This window comes from Microcaecilia unicolor, chromosome 6 (genome assembly GCF_901765095.1).
Source record: "Microcaecilia unicolor chromosome 6, aMicUni1.1, whole genome shotgun sequence".
Lineage (NCBI taxonomy): Eukaryota > Metazoa > Chordata > Amphibia > Gymnophiona > Siphonopidae > Microcaecilia > Microcaecilia unicolor.
This window is the reverse complement of record NC_044036.1, coordinates 301,325,933-301,342,249: the sequence shown is the minus strand read 5'-3', so window position 1 is coordinate 301,342,249 and position 16,317 is coordinate 301,325,933. Positions and strand designations below refer to the sequence as shown.

The window sequence follows — 16,317 nt, the reverse complement described above, 5'->3', positions numbered from 1 at the left end:
ACCAATGTCTTAAATATAGCTTTGTCACGTCAGGATCCAAATCTTTATTGCCCCAAAAAGGGAGCAATATGGTAGAGGAAGAGGGAAGTTTCAACTGCTTACAAATCCATTACCAACCTTGGCTCATACTTTTTAAGTTGGGATGTGCTGCAGTAGTCAACACTCGTGTAAAGTATGAGGTATGAAGGTAGTACAACAGGTGTGTTGGTGGGGTGAAATGAGCAGTTCCTTTTATCCAGTCCACTAGGTGTCACACAACAGAAAGCCATATTATAGCGTCGTAGATCAGATAGTTTTAAGCCTCCCTTTTCAAAAGGCAGAGATAGTTGAGATAAGGAAACTCTAGGCCTCATATTATTCCACAGAAATTTGTTAAGACTCTTCTGAAAAACAGCCACATCCCGATTAGTAAGGTATATGGGAAAAGTCTGGAAGACAGAGCCATTTCAAAAATAATACCATTTTATATAAAGCTATTCGGCCTGTGAGGGACAGTAGCAATGGTGCCCACAAAGCAAAAACATCTAAAGTCTTTTTGAGCACTACAGTATAATTTTCCCGATAGGCCTCTGTCATCTTACTGGTCAAGTAAAATTCCAAATACTTTATTATGCACCTTCTTCAATGTAAATTGGTTACCTCAATCAGCATTTTGGTACCCTCCCAGGGCCATGGTCTCAGATTTGCTAAGATTAAGAGAAAAGTCAGATACCATGCCATGAGAGTGTACCAAATGCAAAAGCCTCCTCAATGATTGGGCTGGATATGTAAGAACACAGAGCATGCACTTTACAACTTCCCTCCCAATTGTAAGGCCACTGGACCTCTCAATCTGCCCACAGAGTAATCAATAGAGCAAGCACAGAGAGCAGAGGCGACAAAGGGCACCCCTGATGGGTACCCCACACCAAAGAAAAATAATCCGACAGTCTTCCATTGACTAGCACCGCCGACAGAGGGTTAGTATACAAAATACAATATACAGAAAGGGACCTCCCTAATCCATATTTATCCAGTAAAAGAAACAGATAGTCCTAATTCACACAGTCAAATGTTTTGGGCATCCAAACTAATTAAAAGACAGGAATATTTCCAGTAGCACATTGTCCCACAGCAGCCATATATAACCTTACAAACATTCCAAACCACTTGTCAGGATTTTACAAAGCCCACCTAATCCTGATGGATAAAATCAAGCAGCAGGCCCATTACACAAGTCACTAGAATCTTATCCATCAGTTTCATTTCAAAATTGAGCAGGGAAATGGGTTCAGCAAAGTTGAATCGCAACCAGGATTAGGCAGGACCACTATACTGAACGATTTGCATGAGCTAGAAAGTCAGCGGTATCACATACCTGCCCAAAATATGCCTCCAGAGGTAACGAAAAATGATTCTGCAGGAGTTTAGAAAATTCGGCACTTAGACCATCAGGGCCTTGGGTCTTCGCCAAAGGGGCCTGGTTTTATGGCCTGAAAGATCTCCAAACCTGAAATCAGCTCATGCAAATGCCCAGCTGCCTGTGGATCAATCCTAGGTAAAGTCAAGGAAGAGACATATGACTGAACAGTCTCAATTGGGACAGAGGATTGCGGATAGAATTGAGCAAAATATTGGGAAAACAAATGTATCAGCTGTTCCTTATTAGATTCTAATTTACCCTGATGACCTATACCTTTTCAAAACCGGGGGCCCTCCCAAGGATGGACTAAGTGAACAGCAACCTCCCAGTCTGATTCTCACGCCGATATATCTTATGCTTATAATACACAAGAAACTTAATGGTTTATTCATGAATAAAGGAATTGAGGGCCACCCTAGTGGCTTGTAAATTGTCTTTGGCCATTAGTGAAGGACATAAAATCCACTTCCTCTTACAACAGTCAACCTGACATTCCAAGTACAATAAATCTTTGGCCTGCTTCTGTCCCCTGGCAGACACATAAGCATTGGTTTCCCCTCTCAGAACAGCCTTCGCTGTTTCCTAAAATAATATGGGGTCCCAGGTATGGCACTCATTATTTGCTAAATAGTGGTGCCACTTCTGAGCAAGATAAGATTTAAAGGAAGAATCCCATTATAAATAAGACAGAAAATGCCAAAGTCTGGGGCCCCAACTCAGCGAGTACACCCTGCAGATCAACTCGGATAGGGGAATGATCCGAGAGTGTAGGAAGATCTATATTTGCCTCGGTAACCTCATGGAAATGGGGGGATGTCACAAAAATATAGTCAATGAGGGACATGACCGATTGTGCCCTAGCAATATAGGTACAATCTTTATCTAAAGGATGAAAAATCCACCAGATCTAAGACTGCAAAAATACTGAAGGCCCCAACTGGGTCTAAGATCAATACGGCCCCCTCCACCCTTCCTATCCACAGAAAGATCCACTGCAATATTAAAATCCCCCAGAACTAAAAGAGGCAAATGTAGATATGACACCACAGCTTTAATCAGTGTCTAAAAAAACCGAAAGGGCAAAGCATTGGGGGCACAGACGTTAAGAAAGACCAGATCTGAGCTCTGAACAGTCAAGTGGACCAACATATATCTGCCCTCCTGTCCCACCAGCACCTTATGATTCTGACATGATATTGATTTACTTATCAAGAATGCCACCCTGCATTATGGGTAGTACCTGATGAGTAATGTACTGCCCCAACCCAACTATGCTTCAATTACTGATGTTCCTCATCATTTAGGTCGGTTTCCTAAAGACAGGCAACGTGAACATGCTTTTTCTTCCACTCCTGTAAGTTGAAGATCTTTGTTCTCTTATTGGGTGAATGAATACCCGCCAAATTCCAAGAACAAACCCTCAAGGAGGTTCCCACTGCACAATGATAATATTCATCCAAAACAAGAAATACATATTTCCCAGAGTTTCCCGGTGCCCATCCTCCACCAGGTTCCCCCCATTATACCATAAACCATTAACAAGATACACCATGCTCGCAGCCAGCCACACAAGCGAACTTGAAGTACAACTTAGAACCCCCAAACAACCTTCCCACCCAACCCCCCCCCCCAAAAACCCTAATCCCATCTCTCACACACCCATAGGACTCCCCCGCAAGAACCAACACCCTTCCAATCAAAGCTCATATGCACTGACCATCCCCATATCTAAACCTTCGCCAGACAACACAGCAATCAAACCAAAAGCGACACAGTAATGTAACATTAGCAAGGTCTCAAAACAAAAAATCCCACGCCAGCAAAAAAATGGTCCCTCATCGAGTTCCTCAAATGATATCCATAATCTGTCCAATGAGACACTAAAATATCTAGACCACATGTCGCAGGCCCCCTGATAGAGGCTGTAGAGAAAGTTAATTTGTCCAAGCTACCAAATCAGGCTCCAGATTCCGATGTAGATGGATAAAGCAGGCCGCTTTCCAGATGTGATTATCCACTTGCAAAGTTTTGCCAGCTCATAGCACCTGCAATATCTCCACCTTGTGGGCAAAGTTCGATCCTTAAGATCACCACACGCGGTCTGGAACCCTTGGGTGTGCGGGCCCCCAGACAGAACAGTCCATGGCGCACACTTGGTGCAAACTCTGTGATAGCCAAGTCTCCAGATAATGCAATACATCCCCCCTCGAACACTCTCCGGAATGCCTACCAGGCGCAGGTTATTACGTCTAGCCTGATTTTCCAGATCTTTAATTTTGTCTGCAAGGGCCTTACGCAGTTTACCCAAGGTATCTTGCCTAGTCTCCCCCACACCAGTTCACTGCTGTGCCTCAACTTCCACGCCCAAACTATCTAGGTGCTCATGAGCATTATCAATTTTGTCAAAGAACTGTTGTAATTTTTTTTTTTTATCAATAGTGGCTTTCACTTCAGAGATTATTTCTGCAGCCCATTCTGAGCTCAACAAGGGGCTTGGGTGTGCATGTAGCACGCCATCTTGATTTTCACAATCGCCCCATCTCCCTTTCCTCTCCAAATTACTAGAACGTGTCGTTCACCGCCGTTGTCTTCACTTTCTTTCTTCACAACCTATTCTTGACCCACTTCAATCTGGTTTTCGCCCTCTTCACTCTACTGAAACTGCACTTACCAAAGTCTCTAATGACCTGCTACTGGCTAAATCCAGAGGTCTCTATTCTATCCTTATCCTTCTTGACCTATCTGCTGCTTTTGACATCGTCCACCACACTATACTCCTGGATACGCTGTCCTCGCTTGGATTCCAGGGCCCTGTTCTTTCCTGGTTCTCCTCCTACCTCTCGCTTCGTTCTTTCAGTGTTCACTCTGGTGGATCCTCTTCAACTTCCATCCCACTTTCAGTTGGTGTGCCTTGGGGTTCTGTCCTTGGACCCCTCCTTTTCTCCATCTATACCTCTTCCCTTGGTACCCTGATTTCCTCCCATGGCTTTCAATACCATCTTTACGCAGATGACTCTCAGATCTACATCTCCACCCCTGAAATATCAACCTCAATTCAGGACAAAATTTCAGCCTGCTTGTCCGACATTGCTGCTTGGATGTTTCAATGCCATCTGAAGCTAAACATGACCAAAACTGAACTTCCTTTCTGATTATACTACCAGAACCCTTATCCACCCCCTTGTCACCTCTCGCTTGGACTATTGCAATTTACTTCTCACTGGTCTTCCACTCAGCCATCTCTCTCCTCTCCAATCTGTCCAAAATTCTGCGGCACGACTTATTTTCCGCCAGAATCGTTATACCCACACTAGCCCACTCCTCAAGTCACTTCACTGGCTCCCTGTCCGCTTCCGCATACAGTTTAAACTTCTCTTACTGACCTTTAAATGCATCCACTCTGCAGCCCCCCATTACCTCTCTACTCTCATCTCTCCCTACATTCCTACCTGTGAACTCCGCTCTCTGGACAAATCGCTCTTGTCGTCCCTCTTCTCCCTCCACTGCTAACTTCAGGCTTCGTTCCTTTTCTCTTGTGGCACCTTATGCCTGGAATCGTCTTCCTGGACCTGTATGTCTAGCTCCATCTCTACTTGTTTTCAAATCCATGCTGAAAACCCACCTTTTCACTGCTGTTTTTGGCTCCTAGCCTCTACTCATTTGCCCTCCCCTTGCTTCTTCCTTCCTTCTCACCCAGTACTTCCCTCACCCGTAACTGTCTTGTCTGTCTGTATTATTTAGATTGTAAGCTCTTTGAACAGGGACTGTCTCTTTGTGTCAGGTGTTCAGCGCTGTGTGCGTCTGGTAGCGCTATACAAGTGCTAATAATAATTCGGCTCCTGTTGCGTCCTTTGAGCAAGTCTTTCGCCACCATAACAGCAGGAAAAAGTTCCCCAAGAGCATAAACACAAGATGAGAGCCTTAGAAGGGAGCCAACCACACAGGATGGGTAGTCAGTAGGCTAATTCAGGTTATTTGCAGTGTTTTTTTTTTTTTTTAGGTGGGAAGTGGACAGCAGCGCTATTCAGTGTCTGCTCTGCCTCATGGCTCCACTGGAAGTCCAATTCTTTACTTTTTAACCTCTTTAATCTGACCCTATACATTTGGGCTGAGATTAGCTATGCCTGAAACCATGGTTTATTTAAATTTGCTACATTGTACACAACGGACCAAGGAGGTTTACAATTCAAAAATACAAACAAATAAAAGGAGAAAAGGAAATCCATTAATTCGACAGAATAGAGGAGTCATTCAAGATTAGTTATCAAATAGTTCTTCAAAACAATTAGACACAGTCACCAAAATCAGTTTCATCAGGTGGGACTCCATAGGCTATGTTTTATTTTCTTTTATTTCTATTGATTACCTTTAAAAGTGGACTAACACGGCTCCCACATCTCTCTATGTAAATGTCTGAAACTTAACACTATGCCTGAATCTTATCTTCCCTATTCCACCATAACATCTTTTGTATTTGTCCCCTACCGGACTTGGCGAATGCCTTTACGGTAATATGTAAGCCACATTGAGCCTGCAAATAGGTGGGAAAATGTGGGATACAAATGTAGCAAATCCTATATAATAATTCTCACCTCCAACAGGATGTGCTTGGGACCGTGCCTGCCGGAAGTGGTCTGCTAGGCAGGCATGCTCTGACCTCAGTGACATCAGTGACAGACAATTTGGCAAAGCAAAACAATCTGAGTGCTGGCCATTAGGACACAGGGTTGATAGGAGAGTTTTCAAAGACTGAAGGAACCGAAAGTGTTAAATGGGGGGAGGGGGGGAGTTCTGGACCACTGAAAGACATGAACATTTGGGAACAATCTGAATGCTGGCCATTAGCACACAGGGTACATAGGAGAGTTTTAAAAGACTGAAGGAACCAAAAGTGTTCGGGGGGGGGGGGGGGGGGGGGGGGGGGGGGGGGGCAAGTTCTGAATGAATGAAAGAAATGAAAATTTATGAGAGGAACACAATCTGAATGCCGGGCATTTGTACACAGGGTAGATAGGACACTTTTTTTTTTAAAAATGAAGTACGTGAAAGTATTACATCTTGGGGGAGGGGTGAGGAGGAAAGCGGTGGGGTATCCGGATACTGGGCGTTAGGGCCACGGAGGTACATAGACTTTTGAAAGCCTTAAGGAACCCAAAGTGTGGGAAGGAGGAAAAGGAGGGGAGGGAACGGGGTGAGGGGCATTAGGAACAGGGGAGGGGGCCCTGTCACACACTCTCATTCTCACACAGACAGTCTCACTCTGTCACACACCCGCACATTCGCTCTGGCTCTCTCTCTCTCAAACATACACACTCCCAGGAAAACCTTGCTAGCGCCCGTTTCATTCGTTCCAGAAACGGGCCTTTTTTACTAGTAAATAAATAAAATTAATGTGCTGTTCATTTTAAAAGCAATTAATGAATGGCCAACCCTCTGAATTGACAGGTGTGTGCTGTGGTACAAAGTAGCCTTGTTTGGGCCCCTATTGTTGTGAACCTGTATCCCACCTGAGGTCATGGGTCTGGCTAAAGATATCAGAATTGCCCAGAGAAGGCAGGAAATGCCCAATTTCAAAGAAATCTTCCATCTTCCAGGCCTAACCAGCAAGATATCCCTGCCTACTGCTCCAGGAAGAGAAAGGCAGAAGCCTCAAATCTAATAGTACAAGGAAATAAATTTTTAGGTGCTCTGAATTACAACTATCAAAGATGCTTAGCCAGTAGCTAGATAAACCACAACAGCTAAACTCCAGTAGTACATGTACTGATGATGTTCTGGACTGAATTAGCAAAAGCAGTGCCATAAAGAATACTCAAGGAAAAATTGGTGGGAAGGGGCAAACAACTTCCAAACCTTTTCCAAGACATAAAAAGCTCTTACCAGTATTGACATGTCCTTGCATCGCTGTGGTGGTGGGGACCACGTGTGTCCCATTTTGTGTTACAGTTTTTACTGGTAGCTGGTGCTGGCCCAGTGGTGCCTGCTGTACTATAGTAACCGTCTGTAAAGGTGCAGCTTGTGAGGTCTGAATGATACGACTAGCAGCTCCTATTGTGGCATGGCTAATAGCAGGGAGAGGTTCTACTTTAACTGTAAACAGAATAGAAGACAGATGAGAAATCTGATGCCAGAACAAGATTTTAAAATTAAGTCTCACATAGTTCTGTAAGCACTTTTTTTTTTAAAGAATAAAAAAAAAATTTTTACTTACATTTAACAAGCAAATATTTGGACAAAAAGAACTACTTACTGTATACCACAAACTAGTATGTATATCAATTGAGCTCAAGTTTTGGAGAGAGATTGCATTAATAAGGGATATTTCAACCAGTCCATTTTGGACCCCCCCCTCCCCCCCCCCCCAAAAAAAAAAAAAAAAAAAAAAAAAATATATATATATATATATATATATATATATATATATATATATATATATATATATATATTCCCTAAACCCACACACTCCTATTCCATAGCTAAGAAAGTAACATTACCAAACAATCCTAAGAAATTTCTCAAGCTGGTCAGGTTCTAAAAGAGATATCCATTTCCCCGCAAATATAACTAAACATTTGCAAGGAAAGTGGAACCCAGAGCCTACACTCTGTCCTTATGTTGAAGAAACACCTTCCTCCATACCTGCATAGCTCTGGAGACATCAGGAAATGGATATCCTTTGATCTCCCACACACACACAAAAAGAATCCAAATTTTTATGAAATAGGCTTTTATCACCACCATGGTTTATTCAAAAATCTGATTCTAGAGAGGTGGTCATCAAAACAGTAGCCCTAGCATATATGGCATCAAAAATGATAACTCACAAAAAGATGCCAAATTAAACTGGTCAGGTAATACCATTTCATCAAAACCCCTCTCAAACTTAACATAGATAAGCAGTTTTACAAAAACAAACATCATTAGCAGAGTCAAAAAAAATCACACCACAAAACATTTTTATAAAGTTTTGCAAAAGCTCAATTGCAGACAACAGTGAGTCCTGGGAAAATTTAGGAAAGGTAAATTTTTAATTCTAGCCCTATTATCAGCCAATTCAAGCTGCCAATATATAGACAAGTTTAATATTAGCCACATTAGCTTACAATGTTCCAATCTGAGTCTCAAATATGAGTTTCCACATAGACAAACTACTTATTCTCTTTTACTTTAACCACTGTTTCCCTGGAGAAACTGACCAACTGCAACCCAAACCACTGCAATAAGGGGTACAGCCAATCTGAGATATATAGAGAGCTTCTACTGTGTTAACAGCCACAGAGTCCCCTGTCTGACTGAAGCAACTGCATGTTGATCCATGGGGCCCTGTACAATACTGGAGGCCCTACCAGTTTTGATTTAAATTTTCTTTTCCCCGTAAGTCTGACCACAATACTACTCATCTCTCAGGCCCTGAACCCCTTTGTGCATGCACCTGCAACCGCATATCATCACCAGGTGAACTTTTAAGGCCACAGATATTGTTCGATGTCACTATGGGGGAAATCCAAACTAGCAATTTTCGTCTTCTCTTTACTGCGAGCAGGACTGGCAATGTCATACTCACCCCCATGGGTTCTTAAAGGGAACTGGCTTCAGCAGTGCTCTCCCTCCCTAAAGGATACTTCTGACTATCCCAATCCTCCCATCTATAAAAATTGTAAAATAAAAAAATGACTACTTGCATTAAATATTCTTCATGAATTGTTTGGTAGATAATACCACCAATTAATGCAAGGCAATATTTATCATGAAGTGACATGTATTTAGTATTGATGTACTGTCTATAGTATTAGTTAATTTAGGATTTAGTATAGATTGTTAAATATATAAATGGTTATAAATGATTACTATGTATGAAAGGAGGCTAAGGGGGGGGGGGGGGGGGAGAGAAGAGGAACTATCTGATGAAGCTAAGGTAGCCAAACAGATAGAAAAGGTACTAAGCCAGAAGGATGCCTGGATGTGAATGGAAAAGAAAGGAATGGTTAGCATGAGAAAAGAGATGAAAGTGCTTCTGTATAAGATTATAGTCAAACCTCATCTTGAATACTTAACAGTTATGGAGACCAAACCTTCAAAACTATATTGAAAGAGCAGCTACTAAAATGCTCAGTGGTCATCATAGAGAATATATAAAATGACTAAAGATCTCAATATGCATACTTTGGAAAAAAAGGCCGCAGAGGGGGTAAATGAGAGACATCTGAAAACCTTCATGACATAAATGCACAGGAGGCGGACCTCTTTCAACTGAAAGCTCTGGAAGGGAACAGATGCAGAAGTAATTTAGAGCAATATTTCTCTATAGAAAGGGTGGTGGATGCATGGAATGGCCTCCCAAGGGAGGCAACAGTCAATAATTTAAGAAAGTACAGACGAGCACAGATGACCTCTCAGAGAAAAGGGGATTATAGAGCTTAATAGTTGGTATGGCTGGGCAGACTTAACAGACAATTGGGCTCATTTTCGAAAGAGGACGTCCAAATCGGTATAATAGAAACCCGATTTAGGACGTCTCCAACTGCACTCCGTTGCAAGGATGGCCAAAGTTCAAGGGGGCATGTCAGAGGCGTGGCGAAGGCGGGACTTGGGCGTGCCCAGTGGTGTGCTGGAGCCGGCTCGCTCCGGCTCGCAAGAGCCGGTTGTTAAATTTTGCTTGGACTTGCGAGCCGGTTGTTAGAAAGGGCGAGCCGGCTCTCCCTCCCTCCGGATCCGATCCCTCACCAACCCTGCCTTGTTCCGTGACCTTTGGGATTCGGCTGTTGTTTTGTTGGGCCTGCCCGCTGCCATCGCTGAGTGATTCTCTCCCGCTGCCAGTTCACGCTTTAAAAATGGCCACCGAGACTTCAAGAGGTGGCCTCGCGATACTTCTGCTGAAGCACGATCGGGCGGCGGCGAGGAGAGTCACTCAGCGATGGCAGCGGGCAGGCCCAACAAAACAACAGCCGAATCCCAAAGGTCACGGAACAATAAAACCGTGAACCAAGCCCAGCCAGAAAGGACTGAGACCTACCTACAACCCAATCGCTCTTTCTATCAGGCACCGTTTGACAGGAGCTGGGTGGTTCGGGGGAGAACGGCTGCTGAGCAGAGACGGCATACCCACGACTCGCCCGCCAAGGAAGGGTACTGAGGAGCGGCGGAGAACCAACGCAGGGCAGACATCCCGCTGCCGAGATCGGGGAGCTGATCTGATCCTAGGAGACCCGCGTGGCGAAACGAAGTAGGCATGGCTGAGAGTGACTGGGTCGATCCGGGGAACAGCAGAGTAAAGGCGGCCTACCCTCCAGATCGAAATCTTGGAGACACGCGTCGAAACGAGATCGGTGCTGGGGTCCAACAGGTACCGGCGGAGAGCGGAGCGGTGGCTCCAGGGAATGGCAGAGCAGAGAAGGCACACCCTCCCAACTCGCTCGCCGGACCTACAAGAACAGCGAGGGAACGGAAGGAAAACAAGGAGCAGCGGAGAACATGTGCAAAAAGGTAGTTTCATCTCTCTAGATAGTACACTGCCATAAATGCAAATCAACCTTCCACTCTTTAAAAAACCACAAATAGCAAGGCTAAGTACATATGCCTCTAAGCACAGCAGGCCAGGCAGGCAGGTATAAGGAAGCTGCCTTCTCTATTTGTTTGTTTGTTTGATTGATTGATAGTGAATAACCCTAGAGTTAAGGAATCAAGGCTACTGAGCCAGACAAGACACATGATCTGAAGACAACCTAAACTCATCCCTCACAAACCCAGAAAACTCTTTAAAAAAAACCCAGACACAACAAAATGATCTTCAACAAACTAATTCTAATAGCTTTCATACTATCCCTAATGCACCAAACACTATCCACCCCCCTCACAACATACCCACAATACTCAGCCTCTTTGGAGTACCCAAGTACAACACACCACACTCAAAGTCTGTACCCTAGTCCACAAAATCATCTTCGGAGAAACCCCAACCTACATGTCAGATCTTATAGAATTGCCTAGTAGGAACGCAAAAAGATCATCACACACTTTCTCAATCTCCATTATCCTAACTGTAAAGGGATGAAATACAATCCATATATGCATCCAACTTCTCATACATCTGCACGCAGCAATGGAACACAGTACCAAAGGCCGTAAAAACAACACAAGACCTAACCATCTTCCGGAGACTACTAAAAACAGACCTTTTCAAGAAGATCTACCACAAACAACCAGCATAAATACTAAATATTAACATTATACATGATCTATACAAATGCGAACTTCAATCACTTGACTGTTCAACCTTTTTACGATTACTGATCAAACACTACCTCTTTATCTTTATGCTGAACAGTCAATGAACTAACGTCTTGAACTACCTTTATTTTTTACCATGTATGTATCACATGATGTATATATATATATATATATATATATATATATATATATATAATGATCTGTACCACATACACTATGTCCCATATACGTTACCATGTATGTATACACCATGAATGTTACCATGTATGTTTGCTCCTTAATGCAACACCAATTGTAATTTTGTTACCCGGAAATGGCACTCGCCATTACGGCAAATGTAAGCCACATTGAGCCTGCAAATAGGTGGGAAAATGTGGGATACAAATGCTACAAATAAATATATTTGATGGCCAAGGCAGGGTCGGTGAGGGAGGGAGGGAGGGAGGAAGGAGAATTTGCTGAACAACTCGGGAGGGGGTGGCATGGGTGGATGTAGGGGAGAGAAGGGTCGCTGGTGCATACAGGGCAAGGGAGAGGAGAGGAGGGTCACTGCTGGACATGGGTGGATCATGGAGGGCAGGGCAGGGGAGGGTCAGTGCTGGACATGGGTGCATGGAGGGCAGGGGAGAGGAGGGTCACTGGATATGGGTGCATGGAGGGGAGGGGGGAGAGGAGGGTCACTGCTGGACATGGGTGCATGGAGGGCAGGAGAGAGAAGGGTCGCTGGACATGGGTGGATGGAGGGCAGGGGAGAGGAGGGGAGAGAGAACAAATGCTGGACATGGATGGAGGGGAGGGAAGAGGAAGAGAGGAGAAAAACTGCACATGGATGAAGAAAATAGGCAGAAGCTGAGGACTGAAAATGAAGAAGAAAGGAGGAAAGGAAAGACATAGATGGAAAGGAAGCCCTAGAAACGGAATTAAGAGGACAGATAGCACAGATAGCAGGAGAATCGGATACTGGGCCAGCATGATCAGAAAAACGGTCACCAGACAACAAAGGTAGAAAAAAATCATTTTATTTTCATTATAGTGTTTGGAATATGTTCACTTTGAGAATCAGGTGCTCAACATTAAAAGTTTATATTTATTTACTTATTTATAGCATTTTATCCCACATTAAACATGAATTAGATTGGAACCTGGGATCATTTAATTTTTTTCCCCTGGAGTAATGCATTGCCGCCACCTCCCCCCCCCCCCCCCCCCAGGTTCTCTCCCCAGCCATAGCCAGCTCTGCAATTTGGGGGGGGGGGGGCGCAGAGGGGGACCAGGGGGCGCAGAGGGGGACCGGGGAGACAGCCTGTTAAACATTTACCAGCACACCACTGGGCGTGCCTAACACTTGGACGTACTTGACCCATAATCGAAAAAAACAAGGACGTCTCTGACGAACTCTTGGACGATTTCACCTGGACCTGTTTTTCTTACGACTAAGGCACAAAAAGGTGCCCGTAATGACCAGATGACCACCAGAGAGAATAGGGGATGACCTCCTGTTACTCCCCCAGTGGTCACTAACCCTCTCCCACCCTCAATAAATATCTTTCAAAATATGTCGTGCCAGCCTCAGATGTCATACTCAGGTCCATGACAGCGCATGCAGGTCCCAGGAGCAGTTTTAATGGGTACTGCAGTGCACTTCAGACAGGCGGACCCGGGCCCATACCCCCCCCCCCCCCCACCTGTTACATTTGTGGAGGAAACAGCGAGCCCTCTAAAACCCACCACAAACGCACTGTACCCACATCTAGGTGCCCCCCCTTCACCCGTAAGGGCTATGGTAGTGGTGTACAGTTGTGGGTAGTGGGTTATGTGGGGCTCAGCACACAAGGTAAGGGAGCTATGTACCTGGGAGTACTTTATGAAGTCCACTGCTGTGCCCCCTAGAGTGCCCGGTTGGTGTCCTAGCATGTCAGGGGGACCAGTGCACTGCAAATGCTGGCTCCTCTCATGCCCAAATGGCTTGCACTAGGACGTTTTTGACATGGACGTCTTTGGTTTCAAAAATCGCCGAAAGTCACAAACATCCATGTCTAGGGGCGTCCAAATTTAAGGATTTGGACGTCTCTGACTGTATTTTCGAAACAAAAGATGGACATGCATCTTGTTTTGAAAATACGGGTTTCTCCGCCCCTGGATTTCACCATTTTGCAAGGACGTCCAAATCGCAACTTGGATGTCCCTTTCGAAAATGCACCTCCACGTGTCCTTTATTTGCCATCATTTTTATGTTCCTATGTTATATGATAGAATGCAAATAGGAAAAAAATAACCACTTATTCTATAAGTATAATATGGATTATATCATTGATGGCTGTATTTGATTTATTTTTGTCTGTTTTGAGAAATGAGGATTAAAATCCCCCTAAAACATTAGGTCTTCCTTAAATGCAACCAGGCTCATTAAAAATACATTTCTACAAAAAAAAAGTATGAAAAGCATGTGGAACATAGCTCATGGAATCTTTTTCAAGTCCTCTGCTTATGTATGATCTTGTGTATCTATTTAGTATGTATTAGGTACTTTCTTTATATTTCATTTAATTATTCTTTCCTGGGGTATGGAGTTATGCAAGGCAGTGGTAGGTAGAGTACCAGTGTCAAAGTACATCCTAGGCATTGCTGTTTTAATGCACTAGTCCAAAAGGGACAAAAGAATGAAAAAGGGGCTAGCAGGATCAGCTAGTGGCCCATCAGTAGCCTAATGGTTAGAGCAGTGGGCTGAGAGCCAGGGAAGCAGAGTGCAAATCCCACTGCAGCTGCAGTGACTTTAGGCAAGTCACTTAACCTTCATTGCCTCAGTTACAAAGATTATATGCCCTCTAGGGACTGGGAAATATTTATTGCACTTGAATGTAACTTGCCTTGAGCTACAATGAAAAATGGGATAATATATCTAACCATTAGCTGTCACTGTCAGATTTATGTATTTACCCTGGGATTTTATTGAAGCGGATTCTATAACAATGCGCGTAACTTACTGGTTAACTAGCTAATCAGTACTGTCAATTGGATGTTAACAATCAATTATCAGCACTAATTGGCATTAAGATTTACATGCACAACTTTCTAAGCATATTCTGTAATGGGTGCACTTAAATTCTAAGTTGCATAGTCGAAAAGGGGGTGTGGCTATGGGCGGTACATGGGCGTTTCTAAAATGTATGCACTTTGTTATACAATACACCTGCTCTGCATCTAATTTAGGCGTTGAAATTTATGCCAAGTAAACATGGCGCAAATGTCCATAATTAATTTGGTTGCGTGGAGAGATGCTCAGCGTATTCTATATAACCATGTGAAAATTTAAACCTACTCTATAAAATATAGGCGTACTTTAGAGAATATGCCTAGGCAAATTTTTTTCCCAACCAGAATTTTCAGGCACCATATATAGAATCTAGCCCTTAGTGCATTTGAATTCCACATTTATCCTTTGTGGACCATAACATATACAGTCATAAAACAAAACAAATATATTGATTTGAATTTATGTTTTAGTATTTTTACCCCTGATGCAAGCATTTGGATGAAACATGGCCATGCTGGGTGTTTTATTCGCTTGAATTTTAATAAAGTGTTCACAAAATAATTGCCACCAGGTTTTTCCCTTCTTTGGTTTTTGAGACCACTCCACGTCTGTTTCTTTGTGGTCTAATGCCTCTCCAGTTTTAAGCACCAGGTCTAGTACTGCCTTTTCTCATGTGGGTTCCATTACCAGCTACCAGAAGTCTGGAGTGGTCACACTGAACCTCTACAGGGATGAGCAGCTTATGATTAGAGAAGTAAGCTGAAAACCAAGAAAGCCTGGGTTCTAATGCCATTCATATGCCTCATTGGGAAAGTCATTTAACCCTCCATTCCCTCAGGTACATACTTAAGACTGTAAGACCTCCAGGGATAATGAGAGAATACTTACTATACCTGAACTTGCTACAACTGAACAAGGCATGAGTTAAATCCAATCCCTTCCCCTTCCCTTCTAGAAGACACTGAAGCTAGGCTATTTCAAATCAACGTCTTCTTTCCAGTTGGATTTTTTCGCAAGCCTTTAATGAAAGAAGCAACTAACTAGTCACACATCAAAAATTAACACCAGCTGCATATACAGTAGCAGGACTTACTTATCCATGACTACTCTTGCTGAAATAATTTTTCTGCATCTTTTATTTCATGTGCAATTTTTTCTTGTTAGCCACCTTTTTTCTATCTAACTTCTGTTACTCTCATTAGTCTATAAGCTCCAACTCTGTTTTTACTTGCTGCCTTTCTAAAGAAAGTCACCCAAGGTGGTATACAGCACTAAAAACCAAACACTGGCAGTATGCCTATGCAGAAGTATGCCTTCATGTATAACACGAAGCATGGCTGAATACTGAAGTGTGCCATGATATTTCTTTCATACAGACTTGTACAAACTCATGAAGTCCACAGAAAACTTTTTAGATTTGTTGGAAACCATGATTGAGTAACCTTAGAAGACTAGGATCTTACCACCTCCATAGAGAAATTATTTTCTATGGTAATACATGTAAGCTTGCCATTTTGTCTTAACTACACTTGAACAGCTATTTTCCCTTTTCTGCACTTAATGTCTGTTCCCTCTGTATATTCTAATTTTTTTTAAAAATGCATTTAGTCTAATAAAAAGGTATCACCTTATATTCTCTGTTTTATTTAATTTA

General features: G+C 43.2%; 1 protein-coding gene across 1 annotated transcript in view; it reads right to left on the bottom strand.

Annotated features, from left to right (window-relative positions):
• The window catches only part of FOXK2 (forkhead box K2), a 216,515-nt gene that overhangs the window by 17,554 nt on the left and 182,644 nt on the right, over nt 1–16,317 (bottom strand). Inside the window, exon 8 of the mRNA XM_030208025.1 lies at nt 7,283–7,492. Within this exon, the coding sequence (XP_030063885.1) occupies nt 7,283–7,492 (210 nt within the window). The remainder of the gene's footprint in view (nt 1–7,282; nt 7,493–16,317) is intronic.